The sequence below is a fragment of the Marmota monax genome, unplaced genomic scaffold, assembly GCF_021218885.2.
Source record: "Marmota monax isolate L192 unplaced genomic scaffold, Marmota_monax_Labrador192_F-V1.1 WCK01_AAM20220418_F8-fsc00028, whole genome shotgun sequence".
NCBI lineage: Eukaryota > Metazoa > Chordata > Mammalia > Rodentia > Sciuridae > Marmota > Marmota monax.
Window position 1 is genome coordinate 4527137 of NW_026694779.1, and position 24279 is coordinate 4551415.

At 47.5% G+C, this 24279-nt stretch overlaps 1 protein-coding gene across 3 annotated transcripts in view; it reads left to right on the forward strand.

Moving 5' to 3' along the window:
• Window positions 1-24279, forward strand: part of Ssuh2 (ssu-2 homolog) — a 57660-nt gene that overhangs the window by 15717 nt on the left and 17664 nt on the right. The window contains exons 8-12 of one of the 3 annotated variants that reach the window (XM_046425733.2): window positions 467-552; window positions 1123-1215; window positions 1736-1841; window positions 3639-3746; window positions 7947-9895. In XM_046425733.2, coding sequence (XP_046281689.1) covers window positions 467-552; window positions 1123-1215; window positions 1736-1841; window positions 3639-3746; window positions 7947-8093 — 540 coding nt within the window. In that variant the 3' untranslated portion in view covers window positions 8094-9895. Of the gene's footprint in view, window positions 1-466; window positions 553-1122; window positions 1216-1735; window positions 1842-3638; window positions 3747-5949; window positions 9896-24279 lie in introns of those variants that run through there. The other 2 variants (XM_046425734.2, XM_046425735.2) reach the window with 2 other exon arrangements.

The window sequence follows — 24279 nt, forward strand, 5'->3', positions numbered from 1 at the left end:
TTCCCTCCTGTGTCCTCATCCCTGCTACCTGCCTCCTTGGCTGTCCCAGGACACCCTCCCTATGGTCTTTCTGTTCCTTCCTCCACTCCTGCTCTTCCTGCTTCTCACTGGGCAATGCCTGAGCCACTTCTGGGGCCACTGTCAAAAGGGATCTCCCCCACTCCCTCTCTCCTGCCCCCAGTTCCAACACCAGGTCCCCAGCCGGCCACTCTGCTCCCAGCTCCCTGTCCACACTTGATTGGGGAAGGTATCTAGGGTTGTGGGAATCAGAGAGAAGGAGGGGACGCTGATGTCTCAGAAGAAACATCCCCAACTGAGGACGTGGAGTCTTTGAAAGCTGTAACTGGAAGGGACTGTGGCCCAGGAGGCAGGGAGTCACTTGTGCTAACGTCACCAGGCTGGTCTTGGGAGGGTCTTGGCCTTGCTGCCAGGAGCCAGTGGGGCTGAGGCTGTGATGTGTCTCTAGGTGAGGTGCCCGACCTGCAGTGGAGCCAAGCGCAAAGCCAGGCAGCCCCGGAGGTGTCAGATGTGCTCGGGCTCTGGCAGGCGCAGGTAAGAACCCGTGGGCGTCCATGGCATGCAGGCCAAGGGTCTCATGTACTGGCTTTCTTGCTTTTTACCCTCTGCTCATCTAGAAGGGGGGCAGGCGCCTGTCTTGTTCCTGCTATGTCCATAGGGGTGTATTTCTGGGATGGCTTCAGGTCGAGCTGGATCCAGGGACTTCAACAATGTCACCAGGCTGGAGTGGTGGAGGTAGCTTCAGCCTTAGGAATCCCAGTAGACAAGAATGCTCTTTTTTCTGATAATCTCAATAGTTGTCTTCGGATGCGTCTCAGTGCATCCACCTGGGTCCTGTGTTTGCTTGTATCAGTTATCATTGCCAGAGAGATGGAATGATTGACCAGGCTGGCATCCTAAGCTGGTCAAAGTAGGGTGGGAGGGCAAAGCCCAAGAACCCAGCAGACCAGGAGGGGAGGTCCCCAAAGACACCCTGCCACCAAGGTAAGGTGGGGAGATGGTGGCGGGTAAAAACGATGCAATCCCATCCTCATCTTCCTCTCTGAGGAAGGATTTGGGGATGGGGACCTCTGGAAGTCACCAGAACCCCATGACTGATTGCAGGTGCAGCACGTGCTCAGGAGGGGGGAACAAGACGTGTGCCACCTGCAAGGGGCAAAGGAGGCTGGTGCACTTCATCCAGCTGGTCGTCATGTGGTAGGTGGCAGAGCTCAGTGCTGGGCTTCAAGGAGGTGGCAGAGGACATGTCCCAGCCTGGCTGCTGCAGAGCAACTCCATGGAGCAGGGAGCTGCCAGGACATAGAAGGGGAAGAGTTCCCTGGGAGAGGCTGCGTGGGGTGGTGTGTCCACAGGATTTAGAATAGAAGGACCCAAGTTCAAATGCTGACCTTACCGCTCTGTACGCAGCAGTCCCTCAACAGCTAAGTGCCTGTGTCAGGGAACAGAATCCCGGGGCCCTAAAAGCTACAGTCTGGAAGTCAGTGCTCCAAGGCATTAAGGGTGTCACCTGGGTCCTCATAAAATAATAACTCACAGAGCCGAGCCCTCAGGTCCCCCTGTTGGACCCCTGCTGCATGGGAGCTCCCAGGCTGGGAGAGGCCCTGAACTTTCCCAGAGCCTACCAATCTGCGCATGCGCCCTTGAGCCCAGGTGTGCCTGATGCCGAAGCCTGTGTTCTTCGCACCGTGTGCATCATCCCACTCCCATGTGCTTCTAGGAGGAACAGCGTGTTTGAGTTCCTATCCCAGCACCAGCGCCACTGCCCCCGGGAGCTGCTGGCGAAGGCCAAGGGAGAAAACCTCTTTAGGGATGAAAACTCAGCGGTGAGGAGGGCTTTGTGGACAGGCGACCAAGGCAGTGGGGTTCCTTGTCCCCTCCAGCAGGAGGCAGCTGGATGGGAAGATGGGCTGTGTGGGGAAAGGCTAGGAAAGAGGCTCTGGGACCCCAGGGGCTGCCGGCTCCCAGTTGAATTTCAGTCCTGGACACTTTGTCCCTGTTTCTGTCCTTTGTACTGTCTTCCTTCCTCTATTCCTCTCCCCATCTATTCCCCTTTCTCTTCCACGAGGTTTGAGGATTCAAGTGCACAAACAAAGCAGTGGTCTGGTGCTGGGGATTTCATGGCAAAAAAAAAAAAAAAAAAGCAAAGTCCTGTCCTCAGGGCTCTTACAGTCTGGAGGGGGAAATAATGGCTGTTGCCAGGTGGTGGTAGGTCTGGTTATGGTGGAACACTCAGGAAGGGTGAGGGAGCAGGCTGGGAGGGGTAGTTGCCTTAGCTGGGGTCAGGGAAGGCCTCTCTGTAGAAGGGACCTTGGGTAGAAACCTGCACACCCAGTGCATTGGGGAGTAGACTGCGTGATCATGGGAGCCAGGGGACAGCTGGGCATGGCAGAGGGCAGAGAGCAGGGCTGAGAGAGAAGCCTGGGCCTGACAGGTACCTGACAGCCAGAGCACGAAGGATCTTACAGCCCAGAGGTCTGCAGATCTGGCCCACTGCCTGCTGTTATAAATCAAGGTTTTTATTTATTTATTTTTTTACCAGGGATTTAACCCAGGGGTGCTTAACCACTGAGCCACATCCCAGCTATATCTTATTTAGTGAAAGGGTCTCGCTGAGTTTGTTTGGGCCTTGCTAAGTTGCTGAGGCTGGCTTTGAACTCAGGATCCTCCTGTCTCAGCCTCCCAAGCTACTGGGATTACAGGCATGTGCCACCATCCCTGGCTATAAAGTTTTATTGGAACACAGCTCTCCATTTGTTTATTTATTGTCTTTGGCTGTGTTCCTGCTTCTGGGGTAGAGTTGAGTTAAAACAGACTATGTGGGCTGCAAAGCCTTCCTGTCATGGCCTTTGCACAAAATGCTGAGGGCTGGGGTGGTGGCTCAGTGCTAGAGCACTTGCCTAGCACGTGTGAGGCACTGGGTTCCATCCTCAGCACCATGTAAAAATAAATAAATGTTAAAAAAAAAGAAAAAACACAATTATTAAAAAAAAAATGTGGGCTGGGGTTGCGGCTCAGTGGTGGAGCGCTCGCCTAGCATGCACGGGGCACTGGGTTCGATCCTCAGCACCACATAGATGTAAGATAAAGATGTTGTGTCCACCTAAAACTAAAAAATAAATATTAAAAAAAATGTTTGCTGTCCTCGCTGCAGGGACTTTGTTGGCAGACCGAAAGCTACTTGAGGTGACTTTAGCACATCCTCAGGCTGGCAGACAGAGCCTGGCACTCAGTAGGCAGTTCCACTATTGAGTGAGAAATCACTCAAGTGAGCTTTCCAGCTGCCTGTGTCTGTGACCAAGGCAAATGTGGTCCCTACTGCCTCCCCGCCCCTAGCACGATGTCTGGCACACAGTAGGCACTCAGCAAGGGTTTTCTGGGGGAACGTAGGCTTCAGGTGAAGGGGTCCTCTTCCTGATCACAGATCTCCTCCTCTCTGTGTTGACCTTCGTGGGCTTCTAAGGTGTGTGTGGGAAGAGGCTTCCTGTGTGGCCCTGGGCTCCCCCACTACCTCTCTGGGCCTCCTCCTCTGTGTGGCTCAGTTCAGTCCCAGTGACTTCCAAACCTCCGGGTTCTAATGCTCTGAATCTGAGAAAGTGAACTGGTCTCTCTCTGTCCCCCAGGTGTACCCCATTGTTGACTTCCCCCTGAGGGAGATCTCTCTGGCCTCCCAGAGGGGCATCACAGAGCACAGCGCTTCCCTGGCCTCCTGCGCCCGCATCCTACAGCAGGTGAGCTGGAAGGGAACCTGGGGTGAGGCCTGGAGGGGCTGCCTGGCTCTGACCTCTCTTCCTGGGGCCGGTGACCTTTTGGGGATTGGACCTGGGGCTGTTGAAGGGGAGGCTCCCAGGGCCAGGCCTGGGCACTTCCTGAGCTCAACAAAAAGGGGAACCTAAGCCCTTTTCTCTGCCTGGAGGCCTTCCTGAGAATGTCAGAGTGGACCAACCAGGAGGCCAAGGGGAGGAGTCGCAGGTGAGGAACACCTGGATGCCAACCTGAACCAGTGCGGCTAATAGGGCAGACACAATGGTCAGGACCATAGGCTACCCAGAGAGGCTGAGGGTTTTATTCTGAGACATTAGAAGTTGTTGGCAGGGTTTCACGCACACAAGAGGCCTAGTGTGATTTAGATTGGGACTCCCTGGAATTCAGATAAAGGAATGGGTTGGAGAATCAGGTCATAGGCTGCTGGTGGCCACTAGATGGTGCTGGTGCCTGCCCTTTCTCTGGGTATAACTGAGCTTGGAGCAGGGGTCTGGCTCTGGAGCTCCTGTGATAGCCATGGCCTGCACCTTGCAGTCAGGGTCAGACCCTGGGTCTTCATCTTGATGTGACCCTGGGCCAGCTACTTCATCCTCCTTTGAGTCTAGTTTTTCACTGGTACACCACCTTGGGGGTAGGGGGGTTTGCAGAGAGAAGATACTTTGCTTAAAGTGGTTGGCAATTGGTGCTTGAAATGTCCCTTTTCTTCCCCTCTGCAATGAACATTTATACTGCCTCCTTCCCTTTCTCTTACCTCTCTTTCTCTCTCTGCACATCTATCTTTTTTGCATGAGAGAAAAGAATGCATTTAGTAAAAATTAACAAGGGCCATTGGGATCTAGAAGGGAACTTTGAAATCATGCAGGTGGTCATATGCATGGGAGAGCCCCGCATCTAAAGGGGCCAATAACCCCACAGCTTTGTGCAGGCACAGTGCCCAGAGTGTCTAAACTTTCCCATGTCCATATTTTTACATGAGACTTTCAAATTTTTAAATATTCACAACAGAATCCTAACAAAGCTATGAGCCTCGCGTGGGCAGATAGGGTCACTTGGGGCTTCTGATCCAAATGCATGACTTTTCCCATAAATGAGAGGAAGCCCAGAGAGGAGAAGGACTTTGCCAGGGTCACACAGCAGCTTAGTAGTCACTCAGAAAGCTACTGTTGACTTGGTATGTGTGTCACCTGCCAGCGGGATATGGGATTTAGATCCCCTTTCATGGGACCTGGTGCTGCAGGGACGATTAACTTATGGGGTTAGCACCTCCTCCTAGCTCTGACACTCACTCGTGATTTTGATCCCCCTTTTCCCTTCCTTGGGCCTCGATGTCCTTGCTTATCAAAGGAGAGGCATTGGCTCTTGTTTTGGGTTGGGCTCTGCAGAAGCGGAAACGAGGACTTGCATGCACATCATTTTGGGGGGAAACTGAGAAGGAGGGGGGGTGGGGGGGAGGAAGAAGCCAAGAAAAGGTCCCAGTTCAGGTGACAACCTGGCCTTCTGTGACCCCACTCCAAGCTTAAATCACCCCCAGAAATCACCCCTTGCCTGTCCACCTGCAGGCAAGGGAGTGGACTGTATTCTTGGGAATGTGCAGTCATTGGACGCATCTTCCCAGGCACTATCTGGCCCTTGTGTAGGAGGTGAGCTCTGTACCTCCAGGTCAGGACTTGGGAACATGGGGCTGTGGACAGCTGGACACCAGACATGAGGGGTGGTGAAACAGACTGGGGGAAGCCTGGGGAGGGGGTGGCACGAGGACAACCTACTGAATGGTCTCAAGGTGGTTGGCTCTTACAGTACAGGTGAGCTATGACTTAGTTACAATTAGAGCCCCAAATCTTGAGGCATCTCCTCTGGGAATGGGCAGAGGGTTCACAGGCTCTAAGGAAGTGAGGAGACTTGGTGTTAACCAGCGACTTCAAGAGGGGGAAATCTGAGTCCTCTTTGGATGGTCAGCAGGGGAAACTGAGGCCCAAGGAAAAGAGGTCAGTCACCTGCCTAAGATCATACAATGTGAGTCTCCTGGGTCGTGTCTCCCCCCCCCCCCCCCCCCGTGATATGAACCACCTGTGGACAAATTCTGGAGCCAGAAAGGGTCAACCAGGCGATGTTTAAAAGGGAACATAATAGTTTAAGAGATCAATTCCGTGAAACATTTTTGTTCATCAGCCTTGGGTCCTGGAACCGAAGATAAAGATTCACATTGACATTTTACTGAAGATGCAGAAGGTGGCAGGTGGAATCCAAACATGTGGAAACATCTGCCATTGCGCGGTGCCACGGCTGTGACGCAGAAACCTGGCATCTGTTTCCTACGGGGCATGGCCAAGCCATCAAATGACAAGATGACTACCTGATGGCCACTGATCTCTTGAGCAATTTGTGGTCTCAAAGTCAGATACCCATCAATCCTGTAATAGATAGAGGCCGGTGGAGGTGGGGATGGTGTTTCTCTGTTCTTCTTTGATCTTAGTAGAAAATTCTGGAAGCCAGAGGGGTCCTGACCCCGCTGTCCAGGCTTTCTGAGCAGTGATGTCAATTCTCATTTCCTCATGCCCCTGAGTTGGGACCATTTACGATGAAATTTCAAGAGAAATCTTCTGCCTTGTGTTTCCAAAGTCATGATTTGGATACCAGTTTCTGGCATGAGAAGAAAACTCAGTCCTCGGATTTCCTTTGGTTGTGTCAACGACACTGTGAAGTAGTTTTCATTCCCTTTTCACAGAGGAGGAAACTGAGGCTCAGAGAAACAGGGTGCAAGATCACAAAGAGAGCTTAACAGACATTTCCCTCCCTGACCCGGATTCCCCTCTTCTTTCCCCATTGGCACACTGCCCTGGCTCCTCTTCTAGTAAGAGTTGAGAGCCTGCTTCTTTTTCTTTTTTAATTTTTAAAAAATATTTTTTAGTTGTAGAGCCTGCTTCTTGAACCCCCCGCCTGCCCCATTCTCCTGGGTCAGGTTTGTTCCTGTGCAAAGAGAAGTCAAGATACTGTGTGGTTTGAGCCTGAGATCCCTCCCAGCCCCTTTCCCCAGGGCCTCTGTCCCATCAGCTATCAAAGGAGTGCTCTGGGCTCATTTCCCAGCAGGGAGAAATTCCTGCAAGTAGTGGGTGACTGACCCTGGGCCAGTCCCACTACCTCTCCCTGTGTTTGGCATCCCCAAATCTTAGTGTGGGACTTAGGACCACTCTGTGGTCAGGGGAGAGCACTCCACATTCTGTTATGGGGCATTTAAAAAGAGGCAGTTGTTGCTGGGTATAGTGGCACATGTCTGTGATCCCAGCGACTTAGGAGGCTAAGGACCACAAGTTGGAGGCCAGCCTCAGCAACTTCGTAAGGCCCTAAGCAATGTAGCGAGAACTTGCCTCAAAAAGGGATGGGCATGTGGCTCAGTGGTTAAGTCCTCCTGGGTTCAGTCCCCCAGAAAGGGCTGGTACCCAAAACAAAACAAGACAAAACAAAACCAGATGTAGGGTGAGGGAATTTGAGCCTTAAATGAATACAGCTTTGGTGAGCAGACAGGGCTTGAACTGGGGTAATTCACACCGAAAACTTCATGAGCCCATGGGCCTCTGTTTCCCCATTTATAAAAAGAAGGGAACATTTGCGGAAGACTGCTGCAGGCAGGGTCAATCCGAAACTGTGGCAGTGGTGGGGAGGGAGGTCTGAGGACATAGCCCGACACAGCTTACCAAACTTGGAAGTTTCTTTGGTACCAATGTTTTATCTTAAAATTTAATTCAGAATTTATAAATGCCTCCCTACTATCCCTATGGTTGTTTTAATATATAAATCTTTTTAAAAAATCACTTTATCCTCCACCTTCCCCTAGCACCTTGACTAAAAATTAATGCCTCTGGAAGATGTTGTGTTTCGCTGATAGCTTTTCATGTACCATAGAACTTCCCCAAAGATGCCTCTGTCCTGCTTGGTGAAACTCAGAAGTGGATGGTGGCTAAAGATGAGGCATCAATTTTGCCCAAAGCTTAGATTATGGGAAGAAGCATGATAGGGGATATAGGCACCAACTCTAGAGTGCATGCCAACTTCAGAGAATGAACTTTATTCCATAGGCAGTAGGGAGCCACTGAAGATTCTTGAGCAGGTGAGTGACATGAACAGAACACTGAAGTTTTTGTTTTTGTTGTGGCCATTTGTTTCCTTAGCGCCAGACCATCGAGTTGATCCCCCTCACAGAAGTTCACTACTGGTACCAAGGAAAGACTTATGTCTACTACATCTATGGCACCGACCACCAGGTGTATGTGGCAGATTACCCTGAACGATACTGCTGTGGCTGTACAATTATCTGACACAGTGGCACAGCTGTCCCCAGAGCCCACCATTCACACTTGCCCAGGAGGACAACTGAGGTCTCTGAGTTTTCTCTGCATTGGCTGAACTGAACAATCACACACAAACCCTGAATATCCTTCTAGAAAACTCAGTCATCTATCAAGCATCAACTGTTCTCTGGTAAAATCCATATTTAACCTCCAAGAATACAACTGCACATATTTCTTTAGAACAAATGACAGAAACACACAATACACACACACACACACACACACATATTTTGGCACTCAGATTGAACCCAGGGAGGCTCAACCACTGAGCCACATTTTATTTTTTGAGAGAGGGTCTTGCTAAGTTGCTTAGGGCCTCACTAAGTTGCTGAGGCTGGCCTTGAACTTGCAATTCTCCTGCCTCAGCCTCCTGATTTCCTGGGATTACAGGCGTGCGCCACTAGGCTGGCTGAGAGAAATAATTTAAATGGCAGGGGCTTTGCCTCTGGTGTCCAGACTGATGCCCCTGTGGAGCTCGTGGCTTTATTTTGCTGTTCCTTCTGTTATCTGGGTTCTGCAGGGCTGCATCTAGTGTGACCCTCATGCCAAGTGAACATTATTGAAATGCTTAAAGATACATACAAGTTGGCTGCCCCTAATCCAAGTAGTGCCATGTTTTACTACCTGTTCTATGGGTGAGGAATTTAGGGATGGTTTATTTGTGCCCCATGAGATATGGGACCTCACCCGGAAGATTCCAAGGCTGGAGTGGCCCAAGGAAAGGATTGAAGCCATTTAAATGTTGTTTTATTCAGACATCTGGTGATTGGTGGTGATGGATGGCTGAGGCACCTCTTCATGTAGCCTGGGCTTCCTCCCAGCATGGCAGCTCTGATGGTGCGCATTCCTTGTGCATGCCTCAGTTGAAAAAAATACAGATTTTTCCCAAACCAGAGAACAAACAGGCTGCATTGGATGGACTGAGACTCTATTTGCTGATCCCTAGCCTGGGGCCCATGCAAGGGAGTTTAGAGAGTGATTTTGAGTAGATACAGTTTTTGATGCCACAGGTGGCAGCCATGGAACCTGCCCATTGAGCAAGATGAACTGGGTGTGCCCTGCATGCAGGCACTGGTGGATCAAGGCTGAGAAGATGGATGGATGCCCTGAGGACACAGTGCCGTGTCAGCTTTGGAGAGGATGTGTTCCGCTGGTCACTGTGTACATGGTTGTAGGGAACTGAAGGCCCCTATCATCTGGTGACTCCTGCCTTGGATGCAGAAGAAGATGCTACAGAGGGAGTGACCTCTAGCAGCCGACCTGGGTAGGGCCAGTTGGTATCCTGTCTTGATGTCCAAGCTGCAGCCATCCTGCCCTCTACCGGCTGAACCCACCCTAGGAATGCATGTGGATCTGGGAGGCCTGGTTGGGAGATGTTAAGGGGATACAAACCATCTCCCTGGGCATCCCTGATAAACCACTTGGCTACTGTTTAGATGTTGCTGTTTCCTTGGGCCTGACTGAGCCACACACTGGAAAGACCTGACGGACAGGTCCTGCTTGTTGACAAGAGCAGCAGGTTCCAGGATGGGAGGGGTGGTTTCTGACTCCATCAGGACTGCACAGTGGATTAATCCACTGTTTAGGTTACACGTCCCATAATCCAGTCATTTCACCTCTAAACTTTCTTGCATTATATCACAAAAGAGCTTTTGGGGGACACCTCATATCTAAACCATAACACAGTGTGTATAATCATCCGCCGATTTCATAATAGGAATGTCCTCACGTGACTTTACAGATTGAAATACATGTATTTTAAAAAATGACTGTCTTTTCATTTCTGTCTTATATTTAAGTTTGGACATTAACTTGCTTTTTATAAAATGGTATATAAGTGGGCTATATGTACATCTTATTTTAGGATAGAAAGGAAGTGCTGAGAATGTCAAGGTTGACACCAAATGGCACTTACACACTGTTGGCTTGGGAACCCAACAGGAGCAGTCCAGCCAGAATGAAGTGGGCTCTCAAGTGAGCAGCAAGCACCGGGAGCCAGCCACCAGCCAAGGAGTCCTTAGCTGAGATGATTTGGGAACAGAACTCAAATGGACCGTGGGCCCTCCTGCCAGTTGCAGATTTTTTGCTACTGGATCCTCCTGTTTTCATGCTCTTTGCTATGGCCAGGATTGGACTTATTTGCTATTTCTGCTGCTCCCTACTGTTGAGTGGATTTGCTGATACTGTGTAGCCCTAGACCCAGCTGAAGTCACTGGGGGTAGAGAGTAGAACAGCGGACACTCCAATCCTATGTCCTTTGTCCTAAATGATATCTTATCTCTCCTAAGTCCTGCATTTCTCTTCCCTGTGTTTGTTGGGGTTGCAGGTTGCTATTCTGCTATATTTTGATGATTAGAAATGAGAACTTGGGCTGACCTTGGGATTCCTGTGGCTCTCAGGAGAGGCACAGGGTCTGGAACGAGAGAGAGTGTGTGTGTGTAGGTGCAAGTGTGTGTGCATGGGGTGTGCATGTTTGCCAGGTGGCAGGGTCACTTCCTAGAAAGCTGAAGGGACATCTCCCCCCCATACTCTGGGTTTATTCCCCTCAAAGTTCTCTGTAATTCTCAGTGCCTTGGCCTTCAACAACTCAATTTGTAGTTTCGGTAGTGCTTTTATGGATAAATGATGAAAGAACTGTGTTTTTGCAGTCAGGGCAAATACAACTCCAGTTCTAGATCCATTTCCTAGAACCTTCTAGAACTTCTTGACACAGTAGCTTGGATCCTGCAGGTTTACACTCGGATTTTCAATATCTCCTCTGCCTTCTTTCTTCCTTCTTCCCTTTCTCCTTCCCTCACTCCCTCCTTTCTTTCCTTTCCTTCAGTTGAAACTAGGAATGTTCTAACTTTAAGCTACATCCCCACCCCTTTTATTTTGAGACTTCTAGTAGCTAGAACCTTGCAGAAGCTTCTACATACAGTAGCTTGAATTCTGCTAGTTTACCTTCAGGTTTTCAATGTCTCCCTATCCTTTGGATATTTTGGGTTTTTTTTTTTTTTTGAGCGGAGAATTGAACCCCAGGTACTTTACCACTGAACAACATCCTTGGTCTTTTTAAATTTTATTTTGAGGCAGGGCCTTACTAATTTCCTGAGGCTGGCCTTGAACTTACATCCTCCTGCTTCAGCCTTCTGAGTTGCTGGGATTAAAAGCATGTGCCACTACACTTGGCTTCAATGTCTCCCTATTTGTATGTAACATTCTGGAATTGTGGAAAGAACTTGGGCTTGGAAATCAGACATACTTGGGTTCCAATTTTGGCCCTGTCTATCTGAAGCTCTGTGATATTTAGGATTCTCAGTTGACCTTGCCAAGCCTATTTTCTCATCTGTGCAGTGGGATGATGTCATTTGCTTTGCAGGATGGGGAGGAAAGATCCAGAGGCCAGGATCTCAGAGGCCAGCCTCAGGAGGGCCTGGGTACCTAGAAGAGCCCACTTCTTCCTGGATTTAGTTTCTGGGGATAGGTCAGTGCAGATCACCTGTCCCAGGGGCTCTCCAGGGGGCTGATGAGCTGGCCATGTGCACTGCTGTGGCCTTATGTCCCCTGCTGGGTCCCCTCTTCACTCATCTTTCAGCTTCCTTGGGGAAGTGTCCCCTCACTCTTTGCTCTGGTCAGATGCTGTTGCCCTTCCCCAGAGCTCGCCTCCTGGCGCCCATGGTACATATACTTGTCTTGTGTCTGCCTCTTCCACTGAAATGTGGGTCTCACAGGCTGCAGGGCTGTGTTTTGCTTGTCCCTGTGTCCCGGTTCCCGAACACTACCAAGTACGGATGAATGGCTGGATGAAGACGCAGGGTGTGGGTTTAACGCAGAGTGTGATTTTAAAGCCAGCCTGGCCTCTACAGCTCTGCCATCCTCAGTGTGTTCTTTCATCTCAGGTTTCCTTTTTTTGTGGTAGAAGGAATTGGGTGGAATCCCATTTCCCCCTCCTTTTTTTTTTCTTAGTAAGGGAAACTTTTCTCCTCTTTCAAATAAAGTATTATGTGGGACATGGACATATAGATTGCCTCAAGTGGAGCTGGAGCCGGAGGTGGAGGTGTGGTAAGGGGACCTGGCTCCCCTGCTCCCAACACCCAGCCCTTCTCACATCTAGCCCTCAGCTTCTAGGAACCCACTGAACACAGCCAGACCAGAGTCACTGTGCAGCCTTGGTGTCCCAGAGGTTGTCCTGTGGGTCAAAGAGGTGGGCTGCAACTCTTGTAGACCACAATCTTCTGGAAGTTTTTTCTTTTTCTCTTCTTCTTCTTTTTCTTCCTCTTCCTCTTTCTTTTCCACATCCTCCTCCTTCAAGAGTTAAACTCTTGGCACAAACTGAATTTCTCAATGACGAATGTTTAGAACTACAGAAAGTTCAGCTGAGGAATACTCTGGGCAGCTGACAGCTTTACTGCACTTTATCTGGAGCAGAAGGGGCCTGGAGCATCCAGATTTGGGGTCCCTCTCTTTCTCCTGGTCACCAAGGTGAACAGTGCTTCTTGTATGCTTGTCTTCAAGCCCTGAACATTTCTTTGCTTTCCCCAACCCCATTAGCTGGCAGAACTGAAATCCAGCTAAAAGAACAATATAGCCAGCTGCAGTGATTCACACCTGTAATCTCAGCTGCTCAGGAGGCAGAGGTAGGAGGATCGTGAGTTCAAAGCCAGCCTCAGTAAAAGTGAGGCACTGAGCAACTCAGTGAGACCTGCCTCTAAATAAAATACAAAAAAAAAAAAAAAATAAGGCTATGGATGTGGCTCTATGGCTGAGGGCACCTGAGTTCAATCCCCGGTACCTTCCCACCACCCAAAAAAGAAAGATGTGGTTTGGGAATGGGGTGGGGGCTTGTGCTAATCTATTAGGTGAAAATCAGTCACAGTTCTTTTTAGTAATAGTTTCCATCCCATGATCAGAAAATAGGAAAGGAGGTTTAGGGGACTAGAACACAGGATGGAGACTTTTCTAGGGAAGACAGAATAGTAGGCTCCAAAGACGGACTGAGTGTGGCCTCTGTGATCACAGCCTGGTGTTCCCATCCTGGCTCAGCCGAGTATCACTGCTTGATCTCAGACACCTCTGCTTGCCCACTCCGTGCATGGGGGTCCCAGTGACTCTTGGAACCATGCTAGAGACCCAGTGCACTGGCCTGTGGGACAGGACCTCTTAACTGTTAGTCATGTGAGGGGCCACAGGGAAGTCAAGTGTTAGAGAGAGGTCAGGTCCTCAGGCATTGACAATAGAGCAGAAGGTGCTCATTTGCACCAGACTCACCTGGAAAGTTTGTCAGAATGCATATTCCATCTCTCTCCTAAGCCCTTGGGGCAGGGGTGGATAATGATGGCTGATATTCTGATTTCATCTGTGAAATGGGGGATAATCCCTAGCTTTGGTAATGATGGCTGATATTCTGTAGTTTTAACCAGTGTCCTTAGGGGATTTATATGCCCCCTCAGAATGGGAAACTAGAATCAAAGGAATTGGGCTTTGGAATCACAGTATTAACTAAGCTTGTACTCATTAGCTTTGTGTTATATCAACAGAATACCTGAGGCAACCAACCTTATTATAAAGAGAAAAGGTTTATTTAATGCATAGTTTGGAGGTTTGAAAGTCTGAGGTTGGGCAGGGGTTTACGTAGGTTTTGGCCTCTAGTCAGAGAGCAGTGGTCTCAAACGAGGCAGGGGGGGGGGATCCTCTTCAAGGGCACACTCTCAAATATCTGAGGACCACCTCCTAGTGGTTGCCCCACCTCCCAATAGCGCCTTGTGCAGATTAAGCCTTTAATCGTGGAGGAAAATATCAAAGCCTTAAATGTCGATCCTAGCTCACCTTGCCTGGTCTCCTTCAAGCCTCAGTGGCTTCGTCTCTGAAATGAAGATAATCCCTGGCTACTTTGCCTGGCTGTTTTAGGGCTCACACAGGCACTGAATGAGAAAGCCCTTTGTAAATCAAAGCAATATTTGGAAAACAAACATTTTCCCCCTGATTTGGGAAGATGACTTCCAAGGCTCCCTGCTGTTTTGGACTTTGTCCACCAGGGGGCAGGTGATACCCGCACAAGAAATATGCCCACCATTCTACAGAAGCTCAAAGCCCGTGTCACATCTCTTTTTAGTCATGGAGCCCCTGGGCAGGGATCAGAGCCTCAGGGAAATCGAGGTAGCTCTGGAAAATTTGTTCAGGAATGGGTTTAGTATGTTCTCTATTATTTGGAGACTGCAGTTAAAGTGTTTCATCCTCCCAAAGAAGAACCTGAGGGAAGTCATAGTGCCCATCCAGGTAAGCTGCAGTGGCTATTTAATCCAATCCCTTCATTCATTCATTAGATTTGAACTGAGCCCCTTCTCTGTGCTGGGCACCAACTAGGTCAGACTCTGGGGAGACTAAGGCCACGCAGGTGCTGATCTTGCCTTGATGATTCTGGATCTTGAAATGTCTGGGGACCACCCCTGGGGCAGGTATTGTTCCTGACATGAGTCCTGTGAGTTAGGCATTATTCTTCCCTCCCTTTGATAAAGGAGGGAACTGAGTCCTGATGAAGTTGACTCAAGGTCACCCATGTGGGTAGGGGAAGGGATTTGGAGACAGATCCTTGAATTGCCACACTCTCTCTGGGTTAGTAGGGAAGCAGATGTATAAAAAAGTCACTGAGGCCTGAGCCACATGTGATTCCCAGGCATGCTGCTGCTTTTTCACTTTGAGCCCCTGGTCTGTCCATCTGCCACTTTCTTCACTTTCTTCCTGTGGACAGTGCAGGGAAGTAGGGGTATTGCCCCTGGGAGTGACCCTCAGCCAGTGACTCCAGCTCCTACAGTAGGTCAGTTCAGTAGCATGTTCTTTACTGCCTCCTAGTGTCTCCCAGTGGGACTTCACTCCAGGTGTCCACAGGGTTACCCCATTCAATACTGTATCCTCCCTGGCTCCCTTTCCTATATTCCTACCATTGCTTCCTGAGATTGCCTTCCAAATAAATTATTCCCATTGAAGATCTTGGTGCATGGAGCCCAGCCTGTGACACTGTATCTTTCAGAATTTTCTATCTTTTTTTTTTTTTCAAGTTGTAGATGGGTACACTATCTTTATTTACCTATTTATTATTATGCGGTGCTGAGAATCGGACCCAGGGCCTCATAACTGTGAGGCAAGTGCTCTACCACTGAGCTACAGTCTCAACCCCAGAATTTCCTATCTTTTAAAGAACAAAGAGTTCAGCCTTAGTTTTAGCTGTAGTCCAGCCCAGTAGGGACAAACAGAGTGGAATCAGACTCACTACAGACATTTGGGGGCATTGCTTTATGCCCATGCGGTGTGTGGGGGGGTAGAGAAGGCCTCTCAAAGGGATGACATTTGAGTTGCTAGTTCTGAACACTTCCCGCCCCTGCTGAACCTCCTATTAAAGGGGGTCCTCTCTCTGATTTCCTCTTTCTCTTTAGAATTCATGCATTTCTCTGAAGTCATAGGAAGCCAGGAACCAGCCTTCTAGAGTCCCCGTACCCTCTTTGCCTGGACTTTTATTCTTTTTTATTTTTAATATTTCTTATAGATGGACACTTTATTTTACTTATTTATTTTTATGTGGTGCTGAGGATTGAACCTAGTGCCTCACACATGCTAGGCAAGCGCTCTACCACTGAACTATAGCCCCAGCCGCTGGACTTTTATTCTTGCAATGTATTTATCAGACATATTAAACAGTTGGCTGCTTCTACTCAACTTTTCTGTAGCCATTTGAGGCCACAGATATTCTCCTAGAGCCTTATTCCTGTGTCAGTAAAGTGGAGATGATAAGCCCTCCCTCACAAAGGGCTCAAGAGTCTCCAGTGAGAGGTTGGGAACAGCTCAGGGTTTCCCTGAATGGAGACCTCAGCCCTCCCTGCCCCTGGCTGTGGGCTGTGTCTGGGTCAGCCTTGGTGCCCAAAGGTAGCAGCTCAGTCACTAGTTGCTTATATCTTCAGCCCTGCTCTGAAGTTGGACACTTTTTCAGTCTCATTCTTGACCCCCTTTATGGTTTCCTGAGTTTCTAGAAGAGCCAGAAGAGATGTTCTACTTCTTTCTCATCTTTTTCATGTCCCTAGACCTCCAGAAGAAATCAAGTACCTCCTTTGAAGGACTCAGGTCCAAGCAGACTCCCTGACACCACGCCAATTTCTGTTGGGCCTCCCCACCTTGTTTTTTTTTATTGATTCCTGCATGTAATCTTCTGAAAAAAATTTTATTGGTCAGATAACAATTATACAGAATTGTGGCATATTTGTCCATGTACATTATAGAATTTGAACAATTGCATTCCCCCTTCCTTTCCTTTCCTTTCTCCTTCCCACTAACCTCTTCCTCCGTTTTATTGGTTTTCCTTCTATTCTCATGTGATTCCTTTTTTTTAAAAACATTTTTATCTCTAGCTTCCACATACGAGAGGAAACATTTGACCCTTGCATTTCTGAATGTGGCTTATTTTGCTTAACATGATGCCCTTCAGTTCCATCCATTTTCCTCCAAATGACACAATTTCATTCTTTCTAGTGGCTGAATAAAACTCTATTGTGTATTTGTTACAAAACACACTTTCTTTATCCATTCATGTACTGATGGGCACCAAGGCTGATTCCATAATTTGGCTGTTGAGAGCTTTGCTGCTATAAACATGGGTATGCATGTATCACTGCAGTATGCTGACTTTAATTCTTCAGGATAAGTATTAAAGTCTGGTATAGCTGGGTCACATGGTGTTTCTATGCCTAGTCTTTTTTTTTTTCCTCTGGGGAAGGGGGGTACCAGGGATTAGACTCAGGGGCACTCAACCACTGAGCCACATCCCAAGCCCTATTTTGTATTTCATTTAGAGACAGGGTCTCACTGAGTTGCTTAGTGCCTTGCTATTGCTGAGGCTAGTTTGAACTCAGGATCCTCCTGCCTCAGCCTCCTGAGCTGCTGGGATTACAGGCATGCACACTTCCACAAACTTCATACTGATTTCCAAAGTGATCATACTGACTTAATTTGCCAACACTGGTCTATCAGAGTTTCTTTTCCCTGCCAGCACTTATTGTTATTTATATTCTTGATGACTGCCATTCTGACTGCAATGAGATGGAATCTCAGTGTAGTTTTGACTTGGATTCCCCTGGTTGCTAAAAATGTTGAATATTTTTCATATATTTATTGGCCATTTGTGTTTCTTTTGAAAAGTGTCTGTTTACTTAATTAATTTACTGCCTACTTACTGATTTTTTTTTTGGGGGGGGGTGTGAAGTTTTTTGAGTTCATTATAAATCTTGCATATTAATCCTCTGTGGGAAGAGCAGCTGGCAAAGATTTTTCTCCCATTCTGTAAGCTTTCTCTTCACACTCTTATTTCCTTTGATATGCAGAAGGTTTTTAATTGGTATCATCCCTTCTGTTGATTCTTGGTAATATTTCCCGAGCTATAGGAGTCCTATTGAAGAGATTGTGGCCTGCATCTCTATGTTGGAGAGTTTCCCTTATGTTTTCTACTAGGAGTTGCTACGTTTCTGGTCTTCCTGCAGATAATCCTAACGGCAAACATTTATTAATTCTTCCTCAGTTGCTAAGTGCCATTTGAACCATTTTATGAGGGAGACCCTCCTCTTCACAATGATCTTATGAAACAGGTACTTTTTTCATTCCCATTTTACAGATGTGGAGATTGAGGTCCAGAGAGTTTAAGTCACTTGCCAAAAGTTAGGGAGCTGACAGTTGCAGAGCCTGACTTTCTTGGCTTTGAATCTTGTGTGAATGTTATATGAGAAAAGTTGACTCCCAGGGATGCCCAGGGATGAATGTGCAGATCAGCAGACAGGGACAGTAGACTCCCCTAACCTCCAGAGCCTGGTGGGGGACCCTGGGGCCAGTAGCGAAGCATCCCTGCCAGGAACTTCTGTGACAGCTAGGAGGCCCCAGCTGGCAGCTGCTGAGTGGAACTGGGTCGATCTCCTTGGGCAAAAATTTGGGGCTCCTTTGCTTGGTTTTCAAGGCTGGCTTGGCTTCTGGCAAGGTGGACTGGGCCCAGGTACCCTCTTTAGCCACACTTGAGATTAGAAAGATCTTCATTTTGGAAGGCAAGCCACAGGTCTCCCCACCACTTCCTGTTGATGTCATTGCCCAGGGTGGGATTGACTAGCAAAGCTCTGTGTGGATCATCTCCCTGTCAATTGTGTGTCTGACTAGACCTCCTGGAAACTTATATTATGAAAGATATATTATACAACATATGAGTGTGAAAATTCTCTTTTCACAATCTGAGAATATGATAAAGTGGCCATTTGCCCAAGACATATACATGTATGTAGATATATATAATAAGTTTTATATTTATATATAACATATTGTAAGATGGCACTTATCTTTGAATGCATCTTGGTTCTTCCTTTTCCCAGTCCCCAGACGTTGACTTCTCAATCCCTCTGAACTTGGTATGCTCATCTGCAAAATGGGCATATGAGTAGTATCAATAGGTATTGCTCCTAGACCTGCTGTGAGGACTAGCAACAAGAGTGTATGAAAGTGCTTTAGAGCAGAGCCGCACACCTGCTAAGCTCTCAGTAATTGTGACCATTGCTAATCAAACGTTGAATAGCATTGTCATTATTACTGTTACTTTTTTTCTTGCAAAATGGCCATGGGATTTCAATGAGACAGTGCCTGGCGCAGAGTAAGTGTTCATTAGTGGGTGATCTATTAAATTGCTGCTGTGATTGTGTTTCATAAAGTTCTTTTTCCCTCCTTTGAGCCCCACTCCAGATCTGAGGGGAAGCTAGGATTCATTTTTCTCATATGAAAATTATTGAAAAAGATGCACACAAAAAAGCAAAATGTCTCATCACAGGTTTCTTGAACAGTAAGCTGTGATTGAAATTTGGATATGTGGGCTCAAAATTCCATGTCCTTCTTCCTAACCACCAGGAATTCCCAGTCAGGGCTAAGGTCTTGAAGGCCTTCCTCAGACTGTCCCCCTGTTATATAGGAATATAGCCTTCTACCAGCTACTAACTGCCTCTTATGGACCCAGATGTTGTCCTTGCAACATTCATGTGCCAAAACCTAATCCCCGTTGTGATGGGGTGTGAGTGTGAGTGACGGTGCCCTTTGGAAGTGATTAGGTCACAAGGGTGGAGCACTAGGGGATGGGCTTAGTGAGAGTCCTTGTAGGAAAGGGGAGAGAGAAGGAGGGAGGGAGGGAGGGAGGAGGAGGAGGAGGGAGGGAGGGAGGGAGGAGGAGGAGAAGCAGGAGGAGAAGGAGAAGAAGAAGAGAAGGAGAAAGGGAGGAGGAGGAAGAGAAGGAGCAGGAAGATGAAGAAGAGGAGGGAGGAGTGAGGAGTAGTACTCATTGTGAGGATACAAGGAGGTGCCATCTGTCTGCTAATTGGAAGAGAACCTTCTCAGAACCCTCCCATGCTGGCTCCCTGGTCACCTACTTCTGGCCTCCAGAACAGTGAGAAAGACATTTCCATTTATATAAGCCCCCTAACTTCAGTGCATGCTATTTTGTTACAGAAGACAAAATGGATTTATAAAACACCGTCCCATCCACCATCCTTGTTTAATACTCTGGTGACTCCTTTGAGGCTCCTTTAGTTTGAGACCCATTTCAGACAAGAAACCTGACGTTCCAGGAGGTTGAGCATTCTGCTCAAAGTCACCCCATGAGTTGGGCCGGAACTGGATTCTTTGGTTCTCTCTTTACTGAAGAGAGCCCCTCTGTGTCTAGCAGAGGCTTGGGGTATTCCAGGGAGTGCCACCTCCATAGATGGTGGCTTTCCCTCCCCATCCTGGCTCTCAAGTAGCTCCTGTGGTGTGGGAGGGCCAGCTTCTGATTGTGGCCTCTGTCCCTTCTTCTAATTGATGCCTCCTGGTAGCAGGCTGTGCCTTAGAATTCAGCACACCTAGCTTTTCACAGCTCAAAGTGGGGAACTTCCTAAGAGCCTGTGTCACCATTTGACCCCTGGTTGTCCCTGGGTACTGCTCCCCTGTTCTCACCTCAGACCTGCTAGCACACAGTCACCTGTCCACCACATAGCCAGTCAAGGGCTCTCACCCACCACACCCTGCTGTCTCCAGAAACATATGCACAGGATGGATGTTGTTAACATTGCCAGCAAGGAGTGAAACAGAAAGAAAAAGGAGATCTCCCACATGGTCATTAGGATACTGGTTGCAAGTGACAGAAACCCAGCTCACCTGAGGGAGGCAGATGATTGGCCTGCGGAACAGTCTGGGCATCCTTCCAGCTCTGGGCCTGGTTGTTCCTAGAGGTTCAAACAATGGTGTCAGGAACCAGCCTTTTGCCACCTTTTGCCAGCTTCTTTCCCTGCTGGTGGCAAGATGTCTACATTTAGTTCTGGACTCAGGGTGACATTCTCAGCCCTCCAGCAGCCAAGCTCATGTGGCTTTCCTGGTTGCTCTAGAAATGGTTCTGCAACTGAGACTTGTTGGGCCCAATGGTCTGGCTTGGCCTTGCGGTGAAATGAGTGATTAGCCAGAGAATGGCATCAGCTACATCCAACTCTCCTGGATCAAGCAGCAGGGAAAACTGGCTTTGCAGGACAATGCAAAGCCACCACCAACCAGAGCAGCTTTTGTGCGTGCACTAGCCCAATGGGTTCCTCAGCTTATCTCTTTCATTATAAGGATGTAAGCTTGGGTCTGTTCAAGGTCACTCATGAACTTGAGAAGAAGCCACTGTGTGTTCCTCTGAGGATGCAGGAACTGGACTGCAGATTCCCTGTCTACACCAGCTTGAGTCCAGTCTGAAGCTGGTCAGGAGCAGCAGGCTCCCAACCTCCCTTCCTCCCTGAGGTCTGCAGCATCTATGGATATGACCCTGCCTGCTGGGGGAGGGTTGCTGAGGAAAACAGATGCTGGTTGTTTCTAAGGGACATACAGTGCTCTCTTCTTGGGTATAGAAAATGGATTCTTCACTAGAGTGAATGAGAACATGCCAGGCTGCAGGAGCCAATGTGGTCTACCCTCAGGGAATCAATGTGCAGACACGGGTAGGTGGCTTTGAGTCCGTGATTGTTTGTGAGCACAAGGGAATCCAAACTCTTGCCGAGGAACAGATCTGATCCGATTATAGAAACGTGAAAATCCTCCTGGCTCCAAGCATCTGCTTATTTTTCTCGTTCCCCAGCTTGGCTCAGAGATAGTTTTCTCAAAGAAGCTCCACTGAGAGGCTGCCCCTTACAATTAAAGAAAAGCCTTCATTTCCTCCCCCTGAAGCACATCTCTGTAAATGCAGCAAATGATCCACGAAGGGATGGGATTTGTATTGATATACACATGTTTATCCAGATCAATTAGGGAAAATCATTTTCTTCCCCACACTCCCCAAACAGGATTTTGAAGCTAATAATGATTTTGAGCTGTGCAACATGAATGCCAAAAAATGTGTGATGAGATGAGAAAGCTGTTTGCCAGATTGCCTGTTGGGAAGACAGGGTATGGTATGGGGAAGAAATGCCCCCATGGCGTGGATGCCTGGGAACAGAGGGCAGGGTGCTCTCTAAATCGCTCTGCATAATTAAGGAGGGAGAAGTTCAATGTCAGGGAGGGAGCCATGGGATTTAGCAAAGCAGACCACTATGTGGAGGGAGGGCAGGGGAAAGGGAAAATACCGACACTGTGGAGGGAAAAGGGGCCTAGGGAATGTTGATGTTTTCAGGTGGGAAATGTTGGAGGGAAGTCCAGGATACTGGGTGATGCACACTTAAAGTCAATAAAAACTGTTAAGAAATCTCCAGGGGCTGGGGTTATGGCTCAGTGGTAGAGTGCTTGCCAAGCATGTATGAGGCAGTGGGTTGGATTCTCAGTACCACAAATAAATAAATAAATAAACAATAAAGGCCCATCAACAACTAAAAAAAAAAAAGAAATCTCCAAATGTTTGGTGGGCTGAATCTTGTAATTTTGTCTCCAGAGACACTCTCCACTTCTCATTAGGTCTGAGCATTGGAAGGTGGTTCTGCAGGGACTCCTCTGCCCCCTGCCCACTACTCCCATGTTCCTTTCGGCTCAATCAATGAGAACCCTCATTTGGATTTGACTGACAAAGACATTTTGAGTCTGACCAAGGGGGAGGGCCATGCAGTAAATACCTCCTGCCTCCCAAATTCAATGGTGAAATCCTACCCCTACCCCCAAGATGATGGTATTATGTTATGAGGGTGGGGATTCATGCCCTGGATGGAGTTTGCTAGGGTCTTTCTTCAAGGCCTTGGTCCCACCCCCAGACCCTGGCTTCACCCCCCAGATCTGGCCATGGCACCAAATCCTACCTCTATTGATCTTCGTGTGTTTTTATTATAATTAACACATTAATTGTACAGATTAATGGAATTCACTGTGATATTCCATACATGCCTACATCATGCATTGGTCATGTGTACTTTGCCTTCTTCTGCCTGCCCTCCAAGCCCCCTCTCACCCCCTACTCCAGTCCCTAGTAATCCTCCCATTTTCAGATTGAAATTTTTTGTTTCCACATATGAGAAGATACTTGTCTTTCTGTGTCTGACTTCACTGAAGGTGATGTTTTCTAGTTCCATTCGTTCTCCTGTAAATGACAGGACTTCATTCTTCAGTACTGGACAGTACTCCATTGTGTAGATCTATAATATTTTCTTTACCTGTTCATCAATGGCCAGATACCCAGGCTGGTTCCATATCTGAGCTACCTTGAAAAGTACACCTGTAGCCATGAGAATTCAGGTATCTCTTTTGTATGCTGACTTCATTTCCTTTCAATATGTACCTAGAAGTGAGATAGCTGGATCACATGATCAATCTATTTTTAGACTTTTTAAAACTTTAAAAAAATTTTTAAAATTTGTTTTAATTAGTTATATATAACAGTAGAATGCATTTATGCACTTTGATATATCATACATAGATGGGGTATAACTTCTCACTTTTCTGATTGTACATATTGTAGAATCACATTGGTCATGCTGTCATGCACGCGCGCACACACACACACATACACACACAAGGTAATAATGTTTGTTTCATTCTACTATCCTTCCTATCCCCACATCCCTTCCCCTCCCCTCCCTTCACTCTCCTCTACCTAACCTAACATAACTCTATTCTTCCCTAGTGCCCCCCCTTATTGTGAATTAGCATTCATATATTAGAGAAAACATTTGGCCTTTGGTTTTTTGGTTTATTATTTGGGATTGGCTTATTTCGCTTAGCATGATATTTTCCAACTCCATCCATTTACAGCAAATGCCATAATTTCATTCTTCTTTAAAACTGAGTGATAGATCATTGAATGTATACACCACATTTTTCTTTTTTTTATTTAATTTTTTATTGTTGGCTGTTCAAAACATTACATAGTTCTTGATATATCATATTTCACACTTTGATTCAAGTGGGTTATGAGCTCCCATTTTTACCCCATATACAGATTGCAGAATTACATCAGTTACACATCCATTGATTTACATGTTGCCATACTAGTGTCTGTTGTGTTCTGCTGCCTTTCCTATCCTCTACTATCCCCCCTCCCCTCCCCTCCCCTCCCCTCTTCTCTCTCTGCCCCCTCTACTGGCATTCATTTGTCCCCCTTGTATTATTTTTCCCTTTCCCCTCACTTCCTCTTGTATGTAATTTTGTATAACTCTGAGGGTCTCCTTCCATTTCCATGCAATTTCCCTTCTCTCTCCCTTTCCCTCCCACCTCTCATCCCTGTTTAATGTTAATCTTCTTCTCATGCTCTTCGACCCTACTCTGTTCTTAGTTACTCTCCTTATATCAAAGAAGACATTTGGCATTTGTTTTTTAGGGATTGGCTAGCTTCACTTAGCATAATCTGCTCTAATGCCATCCATTTCCCTGTAAATTCTATGATTTTGTCCTTTTTTAATGCAGAGTAATACTCCATTGTGTATAAATGCCACATTTTTTTTATCCATTCATCTATTGAAGGGCATCTAGGTTGGTTCCACAGTCTTGCTATTGTGAATTGTGCTGCTATGAACATCGATGTAGCAGTGTCCCTGTAGCATGCTCTTTTTAGGTCTTTAGGGAATAGACCGAGAAGGGGAATAGCTGGGTCAAATGGTGGCTCCATTCCCAGCTTTCCAAGAAATCTCCATACTGCTTTCCAAATTGGCTGCACCAATTTGCAGTCCCACCAGCAATGTACAAGTGT